This window comes from Melopsittacus undulatus, chromosome 2 (assembly GCF_012275295.1).
Source record: "Melopsittacus undulatus isolate bMelUnd1 chromosome 2, bMelUnd1.mat.Z, whole genome shotgun sequence".
Lineage (NCBI taxonomy): Eukaryota > Metazoa > Chordata > Aves > Psittaciformes > Psittaculidae > Melopsittacus > Melopsittacus undulatus.
This window is the reverse complement of record NC_047528.1, coordinates 105,009,412-105,033,708: the sequence shown is the minus strand read 5'-3', so window position 1 is coordinate 105,033,708 and position 24,297 is coordinate 105,009,412. Positions and strand designations below refer to the sequence as shown.

Sequence of the window (24,297 nt, the reverse complement as noted above, 5' to 3'; positions counted from 1 at the left end):
CTAGAATTGTTACAATGCTATTAGCAGACCTTAGAGGCCCACTGGAATTGTTGTCACCTCTTGGCAGCTGGGATGTAATACATATTCCTGTGGTCAAAAGCTCCAGTGAACTGCGGACAGTTAAAAAAAGAAACGAACTCTCTATGTGAAACTGTCTACCACTTGTGCCAGTATTATAACACACACAAAAGATGAGCTGAAAATTAAGTGAGCTTGTTCAATTATTACACTCTGCTGAGAAGCATTATTCATGTCCCAGCCTTCCTTACAATCACCCACACTAGCCACATTGTTCTCTTTGGCCTAATAAGTTTTATTAATCATACACAACAGCTTGAAAAGCACAAGGGCTGATTTTATTGCAAAAGGAAGATGCAACAATTAGGCAGCTGAGCCCTTTTAATGCCTGCAACATGTGGGCTCCCTTGATCTGTGGGCTGATAACTACAGCTTTTTGCTGACAGTAAACACGTGCTACAACGCTGTAAGCTGATTTTCTGAGGGGCTGAAGCAGGACTGGCTCTTGGGCCATCTCAGAAATAAGAAATTGGGCAAAGCATAGCCCACATGGCTGTTAAGAGCTGTGGGACCTCCAGCAAAGCCCATTTTAACAAGTACCTGCATCATTAAAGGGACCCATCTCATTGCCTGAGCACCTTGTTTCAGCACATCAAGCACTGTGTCTGCTCAGAATTTGTAGGTTAATGGAAATGCTGACACACTGTGTACGACTGGACTGATTCTACCAAATACAAATTAAAGGGGAAAATAAAATCATGAGCATGGAAACCATGCTTTTCAACCAGAGCTAATTATCACAGTGATGCTTCTCCAGAGGTCTTTCCCCCCATCATCCTGCCTCATCACCCTGACTATTTCCTCTGCCTCTCTTAGATCGTACTCTTCAGCATTTTGTTTGGGGCAAAGGAATTATGGAAAGCTTTGCATCCTACAACTCACAACACACCTGCACTGTGATTGTCAAAAGCAGACAAAAGAGTCCCTGTCCAGCATCCCCGTAGTCCCCTTCAGATAACAGAAGCAGCTCTGAGGTCTCCAAGCAGCTTCTCTTCTCCAGGCTGAACAGACACAACTCTCTCAGCCTGTCTTCATATGGGAGGTGCTCCAGCCGCTGATAATCCTCATGGCCACCTCTGGACTTGCTCCAACAGCTCCGTGTCCTTCTTATGTTGGGTAAACCAAAACTGTATGCAAATGGCTTTTTTCTTCCATTATCATGAATACAGCAAGTTTAATGGAAAAAGAAATACATTTAAAAAAATAGAAATAAACAAAGATGATGAATTCTAGATTCTCAGCTGCCACATGTCAGGTGCCATGTGTCACCCTGCCACTACATACCCAGGAGAAAAAAGAAAGAAATAAACCAAAAAGCCACACTCTTATTTCTGCATTTCTGTTGGATGTGTGTCTTTGACCTTCTGTATTTTCGGGGACCCCTGTGTCACTTCCTGGTTTCCAACACAAAATTACAAAGAGAATCCAGTTGCTAAAATGGAAAATGTGCTGCATTTTCACCAGCAGTCTGTTCCTCTGGCACAGTATGTCAATCACTAATTTGAGGAAAGACAGCACATACCTCAGAGTCCATTTTCAAACAACAGTTAGATAGGTATTAAACTAACTTGGTCCTAAAATTTTCAAATGTTTCAAGAGCTGTATTGATACTTTGAGAAAGAGAGAAAGAATTTACTAAAACAGGTAAGCCACTTTCTTCGGGTCAAGAAAGAAATGCTTTTGTGGGGCAGTTTTGAGTGTTCTGCTGGTGTGCGATGCGGTAAGGTCTGAGATTTGTTAGGTGAAGTACAGGTAACTGAGTAACATCAGTGGCTGAGCTGGTGTTAGACTGCTTGTGCCTACACTGTCAATAGTTCATATATACTGTTCTTGAACTGTAATTCTGGTAGATATGTTCTGATAAGACAGGAGGCTTGACTGCTTCCTTTTTCACCCATGATGGTGGGGACCTGACGTTCTTAGTCTGCAACATAAAGAAAAACATGAACCATTGCATTACATTGTAGAATTTAATGGAACCATCATACTTATAGAGTCCAAACAAAAACTAAGACCAGAAGAGATCTGGTAGATAACATTACTTTTGCAAAAGAACTGTGAAGTTATTTCTGTAAGCTTTGTGAGCAAAGAGATAGGCCACAGAGGGTGAAATCCAAACTGACAGCAGGATGCAGCAACCACCTTCACAAAGTCTGAACAGGACAGACTTTGAATCTTTTTTTTTTCTTAATGTGATTGAAAGCAGATTTTGAAATGTTGGTATCTTCAGCAAAATAGATAATAATGAGCAATATAGTTCTGTAATCCTAACTGCTCTGTAAAAGAACAGGCAGGCCACAAGCAATCCAGTTTAGGCACCTAAAATTACTGGAAGCTTTTGACTTTGATCTTTGCAACTCCCAATCTTATCAGCCAAGTTGTCCTGAATGCCCTTGAAGGGGATATCAGGAAATTAATCACTCTAACTTCAGAGCACTGCTTGACTAGTCTGCAACAAACAAGGCACACAGCCATTAATTTAACCGTGAGCAGAAAACGAAATATGAAATAATTGCTCTTTCAGTATGCATTAAACAAGGCAGAAGTCCTGAGGAAAGAGCTGCATATTATCATGCTGCTAAATATGTATCACAACAAAAAAAAGAAAGGAAGTAAAAGTTGCAGTGGCAAATTTATCACTGCTGCTGTTTCCTAGCTTCTAAGTGTTTGAGTTGCAACTTAAATAGTAAGTCTCATAGCTGTGTTTGTCTCTAATTGATTGATTGATGGCTTGGCTTCGCAAGCTAAGATTTTGGGAAGGGCTTTAACCACACTTACTACAAGCATGATGACCAAGGGCATGTGGGATATGAAAATCTGGTTGGAAAAGGGTGCTTAGGCAATCAGGGAGTGTCCGACCAGGACTGTCATCTGAGTAATCTCAAGCTACCCATGCGCTGGTCCACCCACATACAGCATAAGGAAATACACCATTGGAAAATGCGTGTCTTATTTTCCTCTGATCTTTAACCAGGCAAATGTTTGCCATCAGCAGCAATACACATTCTTTAGATTACTTTGAGAAGCTGAAATGTGAAAACATTAACTTCTGGGAGATTTAAAATTCAGCTTTAACACCAGCATTGTAAATGTGATTTATAGTCTTCTTAGAAAATGCACTACACCACTCTCGATCTAGTGCTTAAACAACTACTTGGATACTCTGAATATACATAAAGATAGGATCATCCAAACAATAGACACTCTCACAGATACACTGTTCCTCATTTTCCCCTCCAAGTACACACAGAGATAAATAAGAGCTTTGTCAGAGAGACGCACTCCAATGAAATTACATTCTTTGGTGAAGAATATACAAAAAAATGCAAACCACAAACAAATACAAAAAAAAGGTCACTTACTGCAACTGGTGCTGCCGACCTGTGTGCCAATTTGTGTAACCGGAGAGCTGAAAATAGGATATAAGTAAATTAAAATGGTTTCATGGGGTGAGGTGCACAGTTGTGATGTTTAGAGCTCTCCCCTTGCTGCCCTCAGCTGCTGAAAGACTTTCTTCAAAATCATAGAACGGTTTGGAATGGAAAATACAGTTGCATTTGTGAGTTGAGCTCTTACTGGTTTATGTCCCACTCTTAAATGCACTATTGTTTTATTTTTCCCTTCACTGAAACTTTTGGTCACCTTGGGAGATACGACTGAATTGACATAGGTACAATTTTTCCTCAGTTCTGCAGGCACACGCTGGGCTAAGGAACCCATCTGAGCATGTTTTCTCCTCTCTTTACCTGCCCCAAAAGCATATTCTCTATTTACAGTTTATCCACCTCTGCATTGCCTTCCCCCAGTGTACCATGTCCTGCACTCCTGAAAAAACTCTTGCCTTCAGCCTGCTATTCTTACTTCCTCCCATTTTAAGCCCCCATTTGGACTTTTACTCCATTCATACCCCGTCACAGCTGTCTTACACAACTCCCAGAGTAGCAAAAATATCTGAGTTCTCAGTATGAGCCTGACCCAGTGTCTGTGAAATCTATACAGCTTGAGAAACTGCTAGTGTACCAGGGGGATGATTACACCTGCTCAAGGGAAAACGTATGACTGCTGATGGAAATTGAGAGCTTGTTTGTGTTGAGTCGTTAGACTATTTTGTGAACTGTCGTTCTTATGCATAGAATTTTCTGTTGGTAAATGCAGAACAATCAAAATAATCCTAAAACCTCAAAACCTACCATAATCTCAGAAAGAATCCATCTTCACCCTGGATGGCTCTCTGCCGTATATATAATGCATTAATATCATAGTAACTATTACTCTGACAAAACTCCAGACTCGTTTTAAAGCTCCACCCCTTATTTTATCAGACATTTCCAAAAGGACAATACATCATCTGTGGACATTTTCCTCAATCCACACTTCCCACCACATTCTCAGCAATGAAGTACATGTGCTTGTACCTGCACATATAGTCAGCAAAGGATTTGTAATACATTTCAGGGTCATCAAATGACTTACCTCTGCAAATAAAAAACAAGCATAATGTCACACCACTGACAACAGCAACACATGCAAATCCTCCTAGCAGAAAAAAGGCAAGCTTGGGGGAAGTGTCTGAGAAATAAGAAAAGAAAACTAGTTACAAAGCTAAATGTCAGTATTGACTGCCTACATGATGTTACTAGCTCCTTACCCAGAGCAGAAAGCTAATCCTCTACCCCCACAGCTCATATGAGCTGAGAGACACCAATGAGATATCTGGATGCCAACCAGCAATAAGAAGCTGCCTCACAAACCCAGCCATTTGTACATAACAAACACACTCATTTTCAACTCATCTGCCTCCACAGTCTCCTCTTCTTCAAATGATAGTAGCCCTGCAACAATAGAAATGACAAGCCACTCCTGCAAAATGCTGTTATTAATGGCTAGTCTATGCTGACTTCTGTCCTTTATGCCTCTACTGAGATATTTTGGTGATATGAGCACTTATTTAGCTGTTCTTACAAATCCTACTGGAACAGATTTCTAACAGTTCCAGCACTGTCAGCTGGGAGCCAGAATTTTGCCCTTTGCTACCTTTGGCCCTGGGAAAGATAATTTGAAAGTCATAGACAGACATTGTCCAATGAATTTTTCTCCAGACCATCACCACTGTGGGAAGCTGGACAAAATTCAACTTCAGGGGTATAAAGCTTCACACCAAAATTAGTGAGCTGCATCACGGTGGGTGCTGAAAGCAGTTTTTCTGATATTGGTGATTAAAAAGGTTACCAAAGCAATGTGTTCCATTTGCAAGGCAAGATTTTGGCAGCGGGAAGCCTGAAGGGGTGGCTTCTGTGAGAAAATGCCAGAAGCTGCCCCCATGTCCAACAGAGCCAATGTCAGCTGGCTCCAAGACACAACTGCTGCTGGCCAAGGCTGAGCCAGTCAAAAATGTGTCACTTGTCCTGTTTTCAGATGGTTATTTTTCTTCTTAGTAGCTGGTGCCGTGCTGTGTTTTAGCATTAGTCTGGTAACAGTGCTGATAACACACTGATGATTTTAGTTGTTGCTAAGTAGTGCTTAGTCTGATCAAGGACTTTTCAGTCTCATGCTCTGCCACTGAGGAGAGGCACAGGAAGCCAGGAGGAAGCAGAGACAGGACACCCGACCCAAACTAGCCAAATTGGTATTCCATACCACAGCATGTCATGCTCAGTACAGAAACTGGAGGGAGTTACCCAGAAGGGATCAATCACTGCTCAGGTTGGCAAGGATATTGGTCAGTGGGTAGTGAGCAATTGTTTTGGGCATCACTGCTGCTTACTGCTGTTTTTTCCTTTCCCCTTTTAGTTTTGTAGTCTCTCTGTTGCCATTTCCTTTAGTAGTAGTAGTAGTAGTATATTTTACTTTAGTTATTAAACTGTTCTTATCTCAACCTGATTGATTTTCTTTTGATTCTCTTTCCCATCCCACCTGGGGAGGAAGAAAGGGGGTGAGTAATGGCTGTGTGATTCTGAGTTACCATCTGGGCTTAAACTATGATGCAACTCAAGGGGAGTCAGCAGAGAAGCTGGGAGTGAAGCTGAGCCCAGAAAGAGGGGAGAGATGAGGGGAAGGTGCTTTCAGATTTGCTTTTATTTCTCACAATCCTACTCTGATTTTACTGGCAATAAATTATTGCCTTAAGTCCAGTCTGTTTAGCCCGTGACAGTAACTGGTGAATAATCTGTGTCCTTATCTTGACAAATAAGCTTTTCATCTTATTTTCCTCCCCTTGTCTTGTTGAGCAGGGGAAGTGATAGAGCAGCTTGATGAGCACGAAGCTCACCAAGGGAGCCAGCCAAGGTCAACCATTAAAAGAAGAATGAGGAATTCTTGTAAAGTATAACAGGGAAAGAAAGAAGCAAGCAAGGTATAGAAACTCACTCAAAACTATTAATTTCTCTGTCAACATGCAATAGGAATTTGGCATATAACCCCATTAAAAAATCTGCAGAGCCCTGGCATTCAGTGGGAACAGCTGCATGGAACAGCACAATGAAGCCCAAGAGCATAATGATGCAGAACAATGTGACTTACATGGCAAGTCTAGGAACAGACTCTGGTTTGTAGCTGGGTGGGTAACCAGGCAGGTGACAGTCGAAAGCGTGGTATTGACCCAGCTCACTCTGGTCACTGTCCCATTGGGGTGATGGACTTCACTGGTGCTGGCGATATTTGGAGGAAACCAGGAGATATCAGCAGCTGGCTTTCCAGCAGATGCTTGACAGACTGCCCCTGTGCTCTTGTCAAAGGTCAGAGTCACTGTGGGAGGGACTACAGAAGACAGAAAAAAAGGCCACAACCATTTTTTCTAGTTCAGTATAAAATCACCCACTGAGAAAATGAAGAATAAATGGGGTTTTTTATTATTTTGCATGACAATTTAAGAGATTTTAAAATAATTTGGAATATTAGCACCAGCGATCTTCAGGGGGGAAAAATACAGCAAAAAGTCCAAGGTGAATATCTCCAAAACTAGCTACCTGAATCTGATAGTACTGCTTCTCCATGTTGCCCAAGAGGTGACTACAGGAGTAACAGAAGAAGATGGGGATGACAGAGAGAAGTGGATTAAACAAAGATCTGTAAGTATGGCAGTGCATACTGAAGAAAACACATCTTGCTGAAGCTCCAGCTGAGATATTTAGGAGACTGTGTAGTAGAATCAATAATTTGATAGTAGGGGAATAAAGGAGAAATTGGACAAAACTGCTCTGCCTGGAATCAAACAACTCATAGTCTGCATTTGGCTAAGCAGGACAAGGCTTGGACAATACCTAAGACAGTATCAGAAGGGCAAGACCCTGCAAAAAAGATACATAAATCAAGTGACAAAAAATGAATAATAGCAATTATACAGTACCAGAATTGATTTCCCGTATTTCTTAGCTGTATTCAGAAGACTTGACTAATATGGCCAGACACAAAATCTTCCCCCGTGTTGGTTTTGGTTGTTTTGGGTTTTTTTTAATTAATGGAAATCTAGACAGTTTACCTGCCTATCTGAAAAAGATTATTTGATGTATTTATTCTGTTTCCTAATATTCTTTTGTTCTTGCCTATGTTGAAAATAGATTAATTCAATTTTTATTTTAGTGATACAGTCTTACAGACAGCTTTCAGTATTTCTGGAAGACTGAAATATTTTCAGATAGTGTCCTGAAACTTTTGCTTCCTTCCTATTGAGCTCTTACCCAGACAAGAGTCTTGGTTCAGCATCCTCTTGCTCAGCACATAGCAGCAGTATTTATTTGATATCTTCTGTTTGCATTATCTTAACCAAAAGTATACTCCTGGTTGTATGAACATTCATGCAACATTTAAACCTCGTGTTAGACCCAAGGAACCCCCTCAGAAACTCTGCAGACTATTGGGTTTGTGCATTTTAAAACCTTCCCTTTTCCTGAGGTTAAAAAACAGAACCCAGAACCCAAAACCCCCAGATTAATTCACCTTAGAACTGCCATCTCCTATGATGTAATTCCTCAAGCTTTTTTCCCTTCTACATACAGCCACATCTCCATCAGCTTACATCTTTTCTTCTTAATTTAGATCTTTTATCACCAAAGAAAATAATTTTTATCTTCATACACACACACAAAAAAAACAACAAAATCACCCCCAAAGTTGTTTCTTACCTATCACAGTCAGAAAGGAGAAAAAAAGGAAATTTCCTGCAGTGCTGACAATTTCACAGGTGTAATTCCCTTCATCGCCAAGGGTCACAGGGTAAATACGAAGATCAAAGTCACTGTCAGGTGAATATTTCCATGTCATCCTCTCACTGCAGTTTAGCTTCCTTGTCTCATTGTGATCACTTCTATAGGCCAACAAGCAGCAGGTGCTGCATTTCATCTTCCATATCACCATTAGCAAGGATGCTTTGGAGACATAAGGGCAACTCAACACAACCTCATGACCAGCCTCCACACTCACCATGTCATAAGCTGCATAAGAAGAAAAGACATCAAAAATGATGCTACAGCCATTGTCAAAGGCAGGAAACCCTTGGATTCATCACACTTAGGAATTTTTACTTGTTTACTGTGCTGGCAGCCCTGGGAACACATTGCTTTGAGCAGACACATATAAGTAGCATTCAGATTCCAGATCCAGCTTCCTGCTGTTACTCTGATGTCTGGAAACACAGTGGAGATGGTGCCTCTCCACTATGGACACTGTGAAGGTATGTGATGCATGCTGATGAGCCGCAAGTCCTCTATCTCTTTTTTAGGCAACAGATTTCTATCACTAACTTGGGCTTTGTAAAACTGATTGGGAAGGCAAGACTCAGCCTTGAGGGAAGGGAAACTACTTAACAATATTGTCTTACTGAATTAGTCACCTTGGTTAAAGTGTGAGTGAAAAGGGGGATAGAGGTGGAACATACAACTGTAGCAGGGTTAAAACACAAGATCACCTGGTGCAGCAGTTCACGAGGCAAATTTAGTAAGGGCCATATGTATATCCCTTTTTTACTAGAAATCATAACTCCGACATTGTCCCAGTTGAACAGGAGATGTGTCTTCAGATGATCTGTGCTAGATTCCTATCAGATATCCTGTGCGACCCTGCATGGCACAGTTATTTTGCTAGCTGAAGTGACATCACTCTTTGCATTCGCATTAATCAGTAAGAAAAATTCCCCCTGATGACCTGTGAAGCTTCAGTGTACTGGTAAGTGGGAAATACAGAGTACCAAAATGTCCTGCACATAGTTTGGGTTCTTCCGTACTTACCTGGCCCTTTAACCAGATTTATCAGCCAGAGAAGAAATGCAGCCAGAACTGCCCATGTCTGAGCCATCTTTAGCAGAAAGAATCAGCACTGCATAAACTGAAGGCAAAGAAGATGACATGTAGTCACAAATTGTTGTGCAAAACCCTTCAAAGGGAACATCTAGTAAAACCTCAGTTCCCTTTGAAAACAGAAGTTCTAAATAAGACCCCATGTCAAGTATCATTTTTGTACTGAAGTAAAAAAAAAGGGATTTGAAAGTAAAAGAAAACACTACTGCTTACAAACAAATCCAGGATCTCTGATACCATTTTCATGGAATCATAGAATCAACTAGGTTGGAAAAGACCTTTAAGTCCAACCATTACCCGAGGACTGCCAAGTCGACTACTAAACCATGCCACCAAGGGCCCCATCTACATGGGGTTTAAGCACTTTCAGGGAGAGTGACTCCACCACTGCACCACTCCACCACTGGGCAGCCTGTTCCAATGCCTGAGTACCCTTTTGGTGAAGAATTTTTTCTTAATATCCAGTATAATCTTTCCCTTTTGCAGCTTGAGGCAGTTTCCTCTTGTCCTATCACTTGTTACTGGGGAGAAAAGACCAGCCCCCTCCTTTTACAGGCATTTCTACAGATCTGCAGGAATTTACAGCCATTTCTAGTTGCTCACTACTCATGCCCAGTTGGCTAGCACAAAGATAGCTACAGACCTCTCGCTGCCACCTCATAGTCTTACCTGCAGAAGGTGAAAAAAAGTTTTGTTAAAGCAAACATGCACACACTACAACTCTTTCTGAATAATCAATAATCCACATGTATAGGAAGATTTATACATCATCAGACTTCAGCGACTATTTGACAAAGAAATGCTTCCTAACTCTTGCATGCTTTTCATTTCTTGAAGGGTAGTAGAAGGGTACTACTTCTGTAGCAGAACAAAAAGGGCAACCATCCTATTGCAAGAGATCAAGAACAAGTGAGTTTGTTTCCTGCTTTCAGAGACACAGTGAACTGAAGAGGCATCTGGTAACTTCTGCTATTCTACAACGATATATACTTTTTAACAAACCATATCTCACAAATTTACAGCTCCTTTTTGGCAAAAGGACGGGTTCATTGGTAAGACTGAAGGAGTGCAGTTATCCCAACACATTGTTTTCTGGTTCACACAAAGAGCTCCATGCCAACTAAAAGCTTTCCAATCAAAACATATATGGTTCTCAGTGAAGAATTTTGATGTAAACCCATTCAGCTGTTGCTTGAACATGGCTTTGGCTAAGAACATCATTGATACTTTCCTACAGTCAGATATCCTATGTAAATGACCCCAATTTGGCATGGCAAACTTGCACTACACTATAGTGAACAATATACATATATATTCCTGCAGTCAGCTCCCAGGCTTTTCTGCTCAGATCCCAGGGACAAGCACCCTCATGCAGTAGATGCTCATGCTGGTTCTGTCACAGAAGGGTTCACAACCAACGCACCACTCTGTCCCCAGCCAGATGGGGGATAAAGCTGAAGTCTCAGAGTATCTGCTTATTTCCACAACACTACAGTAGCCATGTCCTAACTGCAGCTTCTGATGCTACTGTCAAAAGCCAGTGGCTGTGCTTTTGCCTCGAGCCTCTGTGTAGCCTGTCCATAAAGCTATCTCATTTTCCCTCACTTTCCTCTGCATTTCCTTAGATTGTCTCCTTGGTAGATGTTTTGTCATTCTCTCCTTTATACCATCATTTGTACCTCTTTTACCTTTTGAATCAGTCACATGCAGCTAGAGATGGCTGGAAAACTGTGTTTCCATCCCATGGGAAATACTGATATGTTGTTTTCATTCTCAAGTCAAAACCTAATACGCACCAGACAAACAAGTACCTTAGCGCAATGGTTGATTCAGAAACATTGTATGTGTTGCAACAGGACTTTGCTTCTAGGCTATTTAGATCATGTACTGTTTGCACCCCTATTTAAATACAGGTATGCTTCTCAGCATGTGCTGGAAGGAGGAGGAAAGGGCAGCCAGGGTTCTGTGCACACAGATCTGCTATCAATTGCTGTAAAAGTAACAGGCTTCAATGATGCTGCATTAAACATTTCATTTTAAATGTAAAATACATCAAGTGAGGACACCTGATGCACAGAAGAAAAAACAGAATACTTGTGGTACAGAAAGAACAAATACTGCCACATTCATGAACCGAGTGTTAGAGCCAATAGCACCTTCTTAAACACAACACAATGTGTATGCACATTAGACAACAGCCTAATGGTCTTCTTCGCAGTTCTAACAAAACACTGATGTATCTTGATAAAAAGCTTTCACTGCAACCTGAATCAATGCCAGGGCAACCACATTGATCAGTGTTCTGCTCTTAATTTGCAACAGGCAACGTAGCTCTTAACATTCAAAAACTCCTAAGTTTCATCTTTATCCACTTAACTTTTTTTCCACAAATTAGATGTTTTGTTTTATGTTATTCAATACTGTTGAAAGGTTTGGGGGTTTCTTTGTCATTTGGATGAATGATGCACACAAAAGTTGCTTTCAATCAAAAAGGTTGAAGGTTTGATTTTTTTTTAAACCGACAAATAAAATAAATGCTTTTTGACCAGAATTCTGTTCTCAATTTGACCCAATTTACAGATATTTTTTTTGTCTCCTTCAAAAGAAAAATAAAACCACAGTGTTTATCAGCAAATTCAGTATTCACCAAATTTGATGGCTCTATAAATATTCATAAACAGAATATTGTCATATTGGAACTTGTCCCAGAGAGCTATCTTCTTTTTTTAAATGCATACAAGTCACATATATATGGGGTTTATTTGCTCAAAAGAGCAGGCATTAACGATTAAAAATGGGGCCCTACAGAAAGAGCAGAATATATCACTCTGTTTAAATATTCATGTATGAAATGCAGCATTTAGACTGCAATTTTTAAGGTTCACAATCATTGAATACTTGTGACTGGAAGCGAGAAATCTCAAAGTAAAGGAGAAACCAAGCACAGCTGAATCAAATCCATTTAAAAGTAGCAAATGAATATTTGTAGATTGTCTCATGTTATTTCCTTTGATGGAATTAAAATGCCTCAATAACTACATTAAAATAAATTACAATTTTTACTCAGCTTTTACGGCAGTGGCTGGCACAAAACCATGCAATGTGTGCGTCACTCTTCCATTAGCCTCAGCCTTCCAGCTGGGGAACGGTACTGCTCACACTTGGATTCATCCCAGTGAACACTGAGGATGGAAGAACATTACCGGGTTGTCAGCCTGGAGAGGAGCCCTCCAGCCATGGGAGATGAACAGCAGCAGTGCCAGTGTGCTCCTGTCTTCCGATACGTGCTGTTCTGGGGATGAGTGGAGAGATGTTAGTGCATATAGCCGCTCCAACGTGGATGCTGGTCCTGGTTGCTGCTTACAAGGCAGCTGCTGTGCACCAGGGAACTGCAGAGAGCTCCCCTGGCATCCTCAGGAGGGGCCTGGGTATAGTTGCAAAGAAGTAAGAACTATCTCAGTTCAGAACTGTCCATCCCAAATAGTCTCTGTTTCCAGCTGTACATTTCATTGATTTCTTCTCATTAATGCTTCTGAGATCTTGATGCGCAGACAGACACAGCTTCTACCCCCCCTTGAAAGAGCCAAGTGAAAACAAACGATCTTGTTGCACACTCCCCCGAAGAGGATGTGACACAGTTAAAATGAGGGAAACAAAACTGCTTTCCTGAGATGAAGAACAAACCACAACCTGAAGTTGTCTGCTATTACACATCAACAGCAGACTACAAGCCTTGAGCTATACAAAGCACCACTTTAAAATCAGCTAAATACAAGCAAAGTCCAACATAATGAAAATATGTATTAACATGACCTGAAGGAGCAGATCATGAAGAACCAGGTATCAATCAGTGCATTAGTCATTACCACGTTTTAAAGAATAACCAATGTGTCACATAGTTATTCCTATCATTGGCTCAGCAAAATATGACTCTGCTTTGTAGTAGAAGCACATTTTAAAAGCTAGAGAAGACTCTGCCTTTAAAGCCTGTTCACTGTAACCCCTGGTGTCTTTGGGCAGAGGAGGGCTGGAAGAGATTGCAAGAAGAGGAAGCAGTTCCACGTGACTCTGTCAACTCTCCCACTTCTTCTTATACAAGGATAAGGTAACTGCTATGCAAAGTAAGGCTACATTATTTAAAATCCAAACCCACACTTGTAATGGCCGAAGCCTTCGTGCAGAAGCAGCATCCACAACAAGGCATTCGGTGTTTCCACCTTATCACCAAGGCGTCTCTTCTCAAAACTGTGCTCCTCTATCACTCAGCTCTCAAGAAGGAAGCAGGGTTCTCTGGAGGTGCGAGTCTTTGCACCCCACACAGGGTTCGCTGTCATCTCAGGCAGACCAGGAACCCTTACACTGGGTACTTGCCAACCACACAACAACCGACCCAGAAGCCTGCAGGCAGCCAACACCTTTTCTGAAGTGAGAGATGCAGGTTATGCCATATTTTCAACATCCCCACATCAGTCTCCACTTTTACCTGTCCTGTTGAGCATGGGAAGCTCTCAAAGCCGGGGGTACCCACTGCTGCTGCATTTGCAATAAACATCTGGAGCAGTTCAAATGGCAATTTCAGAGGTGCTCCCATGTCTCCACAAATTTTTAACACAATCTGCTGAGCCTGTCAGTTGTAAGAGTTACCTGAAGAAACGGAGCAGCAGCAGTGTCCATGGCTCTGCATCCCCTGTGCATCTCAGGGGCCAGGCTGTTTTCGTGCAGCTTCTTCTCTGTTTGTGAAGAGTTTTGCACCAGGTCTGGGAGCAGCCTCCAGGCCCCCTCAGGGGACAGACTTGGCTCAACTGCTGCTCCAGTTTCTCCCAAGCAATTCCTCAAGTTCCCCTACTGGAAATGAAGTTACAATATATAAGACCTTGAATGTCCTGGGGCAGCAGGCAGATATTGCCAAAGCTGCTCATTCTCAGAAACTGAGAAGTTTCAGGAGAGAGAAGTTTTGTTCTTGTTCTGTTCTCAGCCATCTGCAGCTGGCTGCTGACATGCTGCTGTGCTAAGAGACCTTTGGTTTGACTTTGTAGCCTTTTGGCGTTTTTACTCTCTGAAAAATACCCTGGCCATGGAAGTGCATACATGAAGCCCTGTTACCAGCACAGCAGTAGGTTGTTAGCACTGTTAGCAACTGGAGGAGCTGTGCCTCCATAGTGGATTTTCTTCTCAGGCTCCCTATTTATCATATGCTTGCTGGCATCAGTGGAAGCCACAGATGGTTTGTAGCTGTGAAATTCAACCCATCCAGTTCGTGAGCTTGTTTCATTCAGTTCCAAATATGTAAAACTGTAAAGCTTTCCCTACAGCCTGGGAAGCAGAGGGTAGATGGCTTTCTGAAAGAGAACTAGCCTAATATAAAGGTACTCCCAAGACAATTATGAACACGTTATATTAAAGAAATGCAAAATTGCAGTGTTTTTGTAACATACACCTGAAGGTAAACAGGTCCAAAGCTTCTTCCCCAGCAGCACAGAGGTTTGTGGTGTCTGTGTGCTGAATTCATTAAGATACTAATATTTAGATACTAACACTAACATTAAACAAAGTATTTCTGTTTCCCCAGGAAAAAATAAATCACTAAATGCCATACAGCAGGTGAGGGTTTTGTCTGGGTTTTTTTTTATATCTGTAGTAGCTGTAATTCAAGAAAGCAGATGGGCATCTCTGCTCAGAAATATCTTCCTTCTTAACAAGAGCCCACATAGAAAATAGCTTACTCCCATGAAGTTACCACATGAGCCAAGTTGTAAACCTCACATCTGTAGCTGCCTTGCAGCGAGCCTCTTTGGAAAGCACTGTGACCCAGTGTTGCAAATGGAGAGTAGGAACAAAGGATGAATCAGAAGAACACCAACCCCAGTAGCCTATTATTTCCTTTCAGAGAGAAGACATTTGCTCAACATTTTCTGTTGTATGGGAAAAAAAAAATAGTCCATGTATCTAACACATGACTTTCCCAGGTATAAACCATCTGCAGCATCCAACAATGTCAGCAAACATATGAGGGCTAAGCAGTGCTGATAATGAAGCCATTAAAACCAGACACTTGTAGGTTAAAATATCCAGAGGAAATTATATTGCAGTTTCCAAAGACCAAGAAAAAGGATTTATTTTTTAGCTGTAGTTAATTCTCCCCTAATTGCATGGTCACTGCACCAGCATGGCCATGCTCAGCAGCTTCTGCTCCTGGTCCTACAGTATCCCCTTACCACTTGTGGATCATTAACCTCAGGGACTTCTCACTCAATCCTAATACTCCAGCAGCCAGATCTATGTACAACAGAGATATTCAAGACCTTAACTCCTTTAATCCCTGCTTCTTGTTGACTCACTGCACATTGCTGCCAGTTTTCCAGGTAGAACCTGGGAACCAACAACCCACAAGTACAATTACTGCCTTCAGAGCTATGGATAATCCAATAAAAAGTATTCAGAGATGAAGAGAATAGAGGCGGTTTATAGGTGGACGCTTAACTCTGAACACTTCAGTAAGAATCAGTGCACATCTCAAGCTCCCCAGATGAAAGTTTCCTTCCCATCTTTCAGCTGAAGTGATTGGCCTCCCACTCCATAGACGAACAGGATGGAATTACACTGAATTGCATGCAAAGATGAAAATCTCAAATAATTCCCACTTCAGAAAGAACTGAAATAGCAGAACTGGTGTGTAGCAGAAATAAAACCCCAGATGGTTCTTCCTCACCCATCCATCTTAATGTGTAGCATAACTAGCCGTGGTTTAGGCAACACCAAGGATGGGTAGAGTCAGGAATACCAGGCCTCTCTCCTTCAGCTGTTCACTGCTCCTTCACACCCAGCAAAGTTCTCTGAAAGCTACAGCTTCCTCTTCCCATGGAGAGCTGTGAACATCCTGCAACAAGTCTCAGGAATCCCCAATAGACTCAGCTAGGAGGCAGCTCCTCCAGACTCAAGGAGCTGCAGACTCAACCATCCTCAGGGTCATCATGTGGAAGTAGGTTTATTTATTTATGTTTCAAAAGGGAAAGCGTTGTCTCTTCTCTCTTTATAGAGCAGCTAGATTAAAGATGCCAAATATGAAATCCACACCACTTATCAAATGGGAAAGGAGAAGGCTCAATAGTTTTTCTCTAGTGACTTCCATTTATGTGATTTTTACATCAAGTAGAACATACCACTTACGTAACAGAGCGTACCTGAAATAGAAACCCATATCTATGTTGGACCCATGCTTACGTTGGAAAATCTACACAAACCACTTCTCAAATGCAAACTAAAGTTGTGACACCTATGTCAGGGTGGCATTCATCACTGTCTACATTCTTTTGGTGCAGTGTAACAGACCAAAGGGGATGCTTTTGCTATGCACATTTCCTCCCTCACCATACAGGTTTCCTTGCTGTCAAAAAATCTCTTTCTTTTGAGCCAGTTTCACACCTATAGCTCTGCGTCAATTAGTGGTTTAGAAAAACTCTCCTCAGTAGTTTCCAGTCAGACTTCTCACCCCCATTTCTTTCCTGTAATGCAGATGGTTAGCAGCACCTCTGACAGATTCTATGCAAGGGAGTATGAAGCCCAGAGAAGCCCAGTCCTACAACATGTCCTTATTCAGGTTTGAGCTGCCTGGACTGCCTGCCCTTTTTGTAAGAGAGTGGTCCATAGGTGGAAAATGTGACACAAAGTTAGGTCAGCTCCCACAGACATTGATGCTGTCATGGGACTGTGGGCATTGATGGCAAAAGGTCTTCATTTTGTCATCTTCCCAGAATGGCTTAAAACACAGTGCAGAGGAGAAGCTCCTGTGGACAAGGTGGCAACGCCATGCCTGTTCCAGGCATCCTACCTCCACATCAGGACTTTTGGGTCCATATTCAGTGTCCTAAGGTCCTGTGTGAAAAGTTGAGACAAGACACTACAAAACAATCAAGAGAGAGGGGGAAATAAGAAGCAAAAAAGGTCAGCTAGCAATGGAATGGTCAGGAAGTGTCAGAAGCAGACTCAGGAAGCCTCACACTCCCCACCAGGCCTTTGCATGCATTCAGGCCACAGACCACAGCTTTCTTTCCACCCCTGCCCTCAAGCCTATACAGCCTGTGCCGTGGTGCACAGCCACCAACCCACTTAAAATACATGTAAAACATCTTGATTTGTTAAAAGTATCTGCGCTGTGGCACTTGTATGTGCATGTTGCTACAACATGTGCATTTATAAAAATCAATATATAGATATAGAGCATTATGCACACACTCTTAGAGCTGTTGTACTGAAGTGACAAAGTACCTAGGGATGCTCAGGTAATGAGGGTGCGTCACTGGATTTGTACCACTTCCTGTCTAACTCTTTTATTAAAGTGGACCTTTTCAGTAGAGCAAATGTCTGGGGTCAAGCAGCTATCTTCAAAATGGAGATAGGAGAGCAAAATGGTGATGGCAGTGCCGCCTCACCCATTTTCCTCACCTCTTTTCCTCCCTAGCTCCCTATTGGGAAAGCCATGAGCTGTGTACAGCAGGAAAGGTTATTTGGATGTTTGTAAAGTTTCCATCAACAGAAATCTGGGTTGCACATTGCTTCTACATGATTTAGTGTCAGACCTAGCTTATGACTTCTGTAATGATAAAAAGCCATTGGCTAAAGGAATTTAAAAAGTGCATCAAAAGGGATACACCAGAGGCACCTTTGAACATGTGGATTCAGCACATACAGGCTTCCAAGATGATTTTCCTGGGTGCTGTAGCACATCATGTAGAAGAAGACAAGTTTTGGACACTGACTGCAGCCTACATGGGAGTTCCTACAACTGAACAACAAGGAAAATAACCCCACTCAAAGTCCAGATTCAATACTTTGGAGTCCAGCACCTCTACTCAACCAGGCTCATACATACATGTGCCATAAAACTTCCCCAGACTACCTTTAATGCAATTAATAAGGGAGTAAGGAACAGTGAAATCATTATGCCCGTAAGGGATCCTGGCTGAAAACATATTTGGACAGTTAGCCTGAAAATCAGTTTTCAGTGAAGAAGACATTTTAATCTAGAAGTTTTGGACTAGCAGCCCATGCATTTCTTTATAGGTTCTAGAAACACGTATTTCACTATCTACTCAAAACTATCTTTTTCCTGATCACTCAAGGCAGTTCTGAGGTGGTCTTTCCTGTGAAATAAGCAGATGTCATTGACCTGGCAAAGAGCAAGAAATGGCACTATAGGTCTGTGATCAGCTCCTGAAAGAAAACCCAGCTCTGGCTGTATTGTTGTCAAAGAAAGATACATGAAAGAGATTTTTAATTAGGGAAATTAACATTTTCTTGTTAATGAAGGGCACTTACCTATCAAATGCCTGAAGTCTTGACTGTGTTTCCCATAACACTGTAACGATTGTTGCCTCTGATAGGCAGAATGCATAGGTATTTCAGAGACTAGAGTTTCACTAGGGCTGTTATTGTGCCCAGTTACTGTGGATATACACTCATGCTTCCTCCCTCGATATAAAATGACTGTCTGGTATGTTACTACTTTCAGTCCTGCTGCAAGCACCTTGTATTTATGATCTTTGAGTTCAAGTACTGATTTTCACAGTAGCTGCAAAGCAAACTATTTGGAAACAGCTTCTATGTTTATACCTTGCATAGAGCACTGAACTTTGAAGAGTTAAAAAAAATCTTCAAGCTGAAGAGAAGAGCTTCTTCCTACTTCATCTTCTAGTGCCTCGCCAAAATAAAAACATGATTCTCTTTAGTTTCCTTTCAGCTATTCCTTATAGTTGCCAGGAGGTGGAAACATAGCTACACCAACCTACAAGAGAAGCATCATGTTGATGTGTAGTTGTACAGGATACTACCAGATGAAGAGCAGTGCTAAAAATATCTGCAGTCTGAATTGGTTCAGTGGAGCCCAAAACATAGGATCACACAATGCTCTTCCTGCCTTTCTTTCCCTTCCCCCAGCTAGCAAGACTTCTCTCCTGCTTGTTACTGCTTCTCAGAATCAAGGATGTCCTTTAAGCAGCTGGTTCTGTAAGCTGCAACATACACGTTCATTCCAACAAGAATCCCAAATCAGGCTGCCTTTGATGGAAAGGCTCCCAGAACAGCAGCAATTGCAGCCCTTCGAGGCTGCTAAACAATCGGGTACCTGGCAAAGTGATGAGGAGATAAATGATCACTTGACTTATTTATTTAGTAGATACATGTCTGTTTCGACATTCGAAAACATTACACCCATATCCAAGCTTGAAAAACATGGCAGTGGTCAGAAGAGCTCTTCAGACAAGCTTTAGTAACCACAGAAACAGATACAGATATAACCATCTTTGGTGCCAAATTTTAAGTCCTAGGAGAGAACCTCTTACACAGAAGGCAAATTTACATAAATACTTAGAAAAGGGGAGAGGGACACAACACAGTTAAAAGACTACAGACAGTTAGGGTAAAACATGCCTGGTTTTGCTTTCTGTGTGCAAAACAAGGAGTTTGACAATGACTTCATTCCTGCTTCCTGTGCATCACTCACTTGAGCACAGACTGCCCAGAGATGAATAAGGGCTTCAAGTTCTCTCAGAACAAATTGAAGAGCACAGAGGATAGACTAGAAACATGTCAGAAGACATTTCAGATGAGAGAAGAATCCAGGAAATCCTTCTTTACATAGAGAGCTGTAGTAGGAAGGGAAAACCTCCCCACATGGAAGGCAAGTCCCAGAAAGTACAGCTTGAAAGAAAACATCTTTTCTTTTCAAAGAGCATCAACACTGAGAAATCCATTGCCTTGATGATGGCAAAAACTGGAAGAACTGACACTAGGTGTGAGAGAATTTCAGTTCTACAACAGGCAAAAATCCTTCTTCTCTGCCCAGGAGGTAGATGCGGCTACAGGGAAAGTGAATAATCCCAAAGAACCAGTACCAGAAAATCCAGAAATAAGTCCCTTGAAAGCTTGAAGTGAGCCATGAAACATAACGTGAATCCCAGACGTTCATCATGCATAATAAAATGAAGTTGTTCTTACAGCATCTCAGAAAAATTACCTTGTTTAAGCAAAGCAGCTCAGACTCCACAGACAGGATTTTCATGGCAAGAACCCTTGAGTGGGGAAAAATAAAAGATGAACACAGTAAAACAAGAAAACAAAAAAGAAAAGAAAAGAAAAATATCTCCTGGTGTTCAGGAGCAAAATGTACAAATGCAAATCAATAAAACACAAGCTTGGTAAAAACAGTGACTGATGCAAGACTGCATCTCAAAGGTTATACACAGTGGTCATCTGGCCAAGAAGAGACTTTCACACATCTAAATTAACTGCCTGAGCTCAGCCTCAGTGTTTAATTTGCAAGACACCTTATGTCACATTAGCACCTAGCTATATATTCCCCAAAAGCCACACAGGAGGTATCTGAAGTCCATAAAACAATGGTCCTGTGCTCATTCTGTGCGTTCTGTTTTGGCATGACCAGTAATTGGACACTGAGTTAGGTGACTGCTGTGGATGCTGGACAGAATCCAGTTCTGCTGCAGCTTCTGCAAAATCACTGAAAACCAAAACCAAAGCAACTTCGTTGGCATCACTTCATCTTCCTGCCTGGGGAGTTTCAGCCTGCTAACCTCTATGGAATTATTACAGTGGGAAAGGGGAAGTCATTAAATATAAGGGCCATGCCAGAAATCCACCTTTAAGGCTTGTGATTTTATAAAATCAGCCATAAGATCTATCCCCAGAAAAGAAACAGGGAGGGAGGGAGGGAGGTATAGAGATAATCTTCTTACCTTTGGCATACAAAATTATCCAGGATATCATGACCACAGCCCACATCTTCTCCAGCTCAGAATCCACCTGTAGAGCTTTGTTCTGTTTCAGGTCACGCTTTGTTCTCTTTGTGGTATTGACAACGCTCACACCAGATACAATGACCAACATGCAACTTAAAGTCTTTGGAACTGCATCTTCTTTCATCTAAAACTTAGTGGCAGAAAAGTAACTGAATTTTTATTTCATTTTTAATCAAAATATGTTGGAGAGAATTTTAGAAAGCGAAAAGATGGATATAGTCCCTATGTCTTAATAAAGCTGGGAACAGCTTGGAAGCAATAAGAGCTAGTTTCTCAGCCTGCCCCTGATCAGAACCATCCTAAAAAAGCTCTAGTACCTCACCACCACTACAACTACCAGATGAGAACCTCAGCTAGTTATGCCAAAGATATATTCCCTTCTGCTGGAGGCTTGGAACCGAAGTCACTTGACATAAGTAGAAGACACCACACCATATGATCAGTTAAGACCTGTACAGAAATTGTACACGGGCACTGCCACTGCACGTTTCATCCCTTTTTAATCCAAGTAATGAAGCAAGAGAAAAATAAATCATCTCAATAAGAACAAAAACTCAGTGGTGGCTGCTGTATCTCAAGTCCCACTCCCTCTAAGCACCAATCCTCCCTGAGGTCCATGTGCACTACAGTAAAACCAAGAGGCTATAAGGCTGCACTGTTTGCATACACAGAAGTCTCCTATTAAGAAAATACACAGATCTCAATTTTAGAGAACTTTCCCACCTGTGAATGTAGCTCTGGCTATAGACCCAGAGCAGATGCTGGGTGAACTGGGACAGACCTGCAGCTAACCCAAGACTGACATACATTTTCCCACACTGCTTTTTCCATCCTGTTCCTTTCAGCTGTGGTAATGGTGCTCAGAGTGGAAACCCCGTGGGAAACTCTTCTCGTTAGCTCAGAGAGATCCACAGCCAATCTAAACCAAATCCCCAACATTCTTCACATGTCAGTCTTGCATTTAGCATGCACAGATGAAAAGACAGAGGAGTATGAAACTTACTCCACATGTCACAGCGTGGCTGCAAACATTTTCAGTTTCACACCCTAGGAGGAGAGGATACATCTCCATGAACTGTTTTCAGCATGCAGAAATTTCGTTTCAGAGACAAGGATGTGATCTCACAACTCCCTCTGCTAGAAAGTGCCTGGACACGTAGAGCTTACCTGTTACATCCACCCTAATAAAGAGGCCCATAGCAGTCAGGACAGTGTTCTTTATTTTGGCTCTTCATTGAGAGTGGCCACTGTCTGGTTGATATTCTGAATTTTCAGAGGCAGAGAGGATGTGACTTTTGAGGTTTAAGTTTCAGGAGTGGTGCAAACCTTCCATGTCCTGTCCAAACCCAGCCTCATTTTGCTTCTTTGTTGTTTTGTACCAGTGAGCCTCCATTTGTGATGACTGATCCTGCTGATGGCAGGATGAGGCAATTCAAATTCATGGTCTCTCCTTCTTCCAGGTAATTCATGGTAGATGCATAAATTACTTCCAGCATACTGTGTTCTGTGGTGGAACAGAGCAAACTGAACTGATCTTTGTACCAGCCCAGCTCCCCCTCCCTCACCATACTTCTCCATTCATTCATATGCTGTGAAAGTCCGGGCTATCTCATGCTCCAGATGTGCACAGAGCGCCCAGGATAACAGGTACCATAATAAAAAAAATTACATTTTCCATCATGCGAGAGGAAGAAAAATCTGTTTCCTATCACAGACCTTGTGGCAGAGGCATTATGCAGACAGAATATGGTCTATAAAGTTTCTTGTTTTCATAAAAATGGAAGATGAGAAGAGCATCCCTTCTTCAAAAAAGGCAGCAAAAGCATGAGGGGAGGGGATATTTTGGGGGGTTGTCTGGTTTTTCTCTTCAACTTGGAGGTTTTTGCTTTCACCAATTACTGAATTATTCTATGGAAAGATAATAAGAAAATACTGATTGGCTCAAAATACTGCTCTTCTGGGATCAAGTTTTGCCTCCTATCTCCCTGGGAAAAATTCATCATGGAGAAAACAAAAGGCTGAGAAACATCCTGCAGAGCATTGCCATGCTGAAAGCTTATTGCAATAAATATTCTTTCCTTCCCATAATCCAGGTAGCATTTCTGCCACAAGTAACTTCTAAACAGGATTTAGGAAATGCCAACAGCATGCTTTTCCTTGCCAGTGCTCCTTACCTGATACCAGCACTGCCAAAGCTGCCATTTGGAACACCAGTACAGGGCTGCTGCCTCCAGGCCTGGCGAGGAACCCCGTGATCTGAGTCATCTTCTGAACTAAAAAAGGAAAGAAGAGAAAACAAATAATGCAATTATCCACGAGTTCTCATGGTACAGAGGAGAGAGCTAGGATCACTTAGTTTGGTACTGCAAGCCTTTCCTAGCACTTACAGAGCAGTCAAAAGTACAAGGACCTTCCCCTGAAGCAATGAGCTTGTAAAACACAAGGTAACCCTCTGTGTTTAGATAAGACAGAGATAAAAAAGAAACAAACAAACCAACAAGATGACAGATACTACAAACCACAGCACACACAGGTACTACCTGTAAACTCAAGTTGCAGGCAACAGGCTTATTGAGGATCAGAGAGCAGTAGCTAAAAGAGCTGAAAGTTAGGACTTTGACCACAATCACAATTATTGACGCAGGCTGTGGTGAACTCAACAACTGTCAATAAATTCCCAAAAGCAGAATTCCTTTGGAATTGTTTCTTCTCCTCAAGAGGGCACCTGCATCAAATTGTTTGGCTTGCACAGACAAGAGCTTGGCTCCCAACAGGCTGTCTCAGGACATTAAAACGAATGTACAGAATAACAGGTTACTGGCATACCTTTTTCAATTATGAAAATAATTCAGTTCCTATTACAAGTGTATTTGTACTCTGAGCAGGAGAATTTTGATGTGGTCATCAGGAAAACAGAGAGAAATTCTGAAGGAAAGAAAAAAAATCATGCTTACCACAACATCCTCCTGTTCCAGACCAGTGCTAAGGGACAGTAGAGTTTCATTTGTCACCTCAGAATATAGATTTTCCTTTCCCTAGGAAAACAAAGCTCTTTCAGAAGTGTTCCAGTGCCAGGCACAAATGGAGCTTGGCATGGTTCTAGGAAGAAGAAAAGCATG

At 41.8% G+C, this 24,297-nt stretch overlaps 1 protein-coding gene across 2 annotated transcripts; it reads right to left on the bottom strand.

The window, feature by feature from the left end:
• Positions 1 to 236: 236 nt before the first annotated feature.
• On the bottom strand, positions 237 to 22,663 carry LOC101870931 (cell surface glycoprotein CD200 receptor 2-like). 2 transcript variants are annotated; one of them, XM_034060231.1, is made up of 8 exons: positions 22,346 to 22,663; positions 21,116 to 21,308; positions 9,300 to 9,396; positions 8,199 to 8,507; positions 6,598 to 6,834; positions 4,552 to 4,647; positions 3,441 to 3,487; positions 237 to 2,002 (listed from the first exon to the last, which is right to left on the bottom strand). In XM_034060231.1, exons 3-8 carry the CDS (start codon positions 9,364 to 9,366, stop codon positions 1,886 to 1,888), a joined length of 873 nt encoding a protein of 290 aa, XP_033916122.1. In that variant the 5' UTR covers positions 9,367 to 9,396; positions 21,116 to 21,308; positions 22,346 to 22,663; the 3' UTR covers positions 237 to 1,885. The 2 variants fall into 2 exon arrangements, with proteins under 2 accessions (XP_033916122.1, XP_030900897.2); XM_031045037.2 differs by lacking the exons at positions 21,116 to 21,308; positions 22,346 to 22,663 and adding an exon at positions 18,684 to 18,839.
• Between the last annotated feature and the right edge of the window lie 1,634 nt (positions 22,664 to 24,297).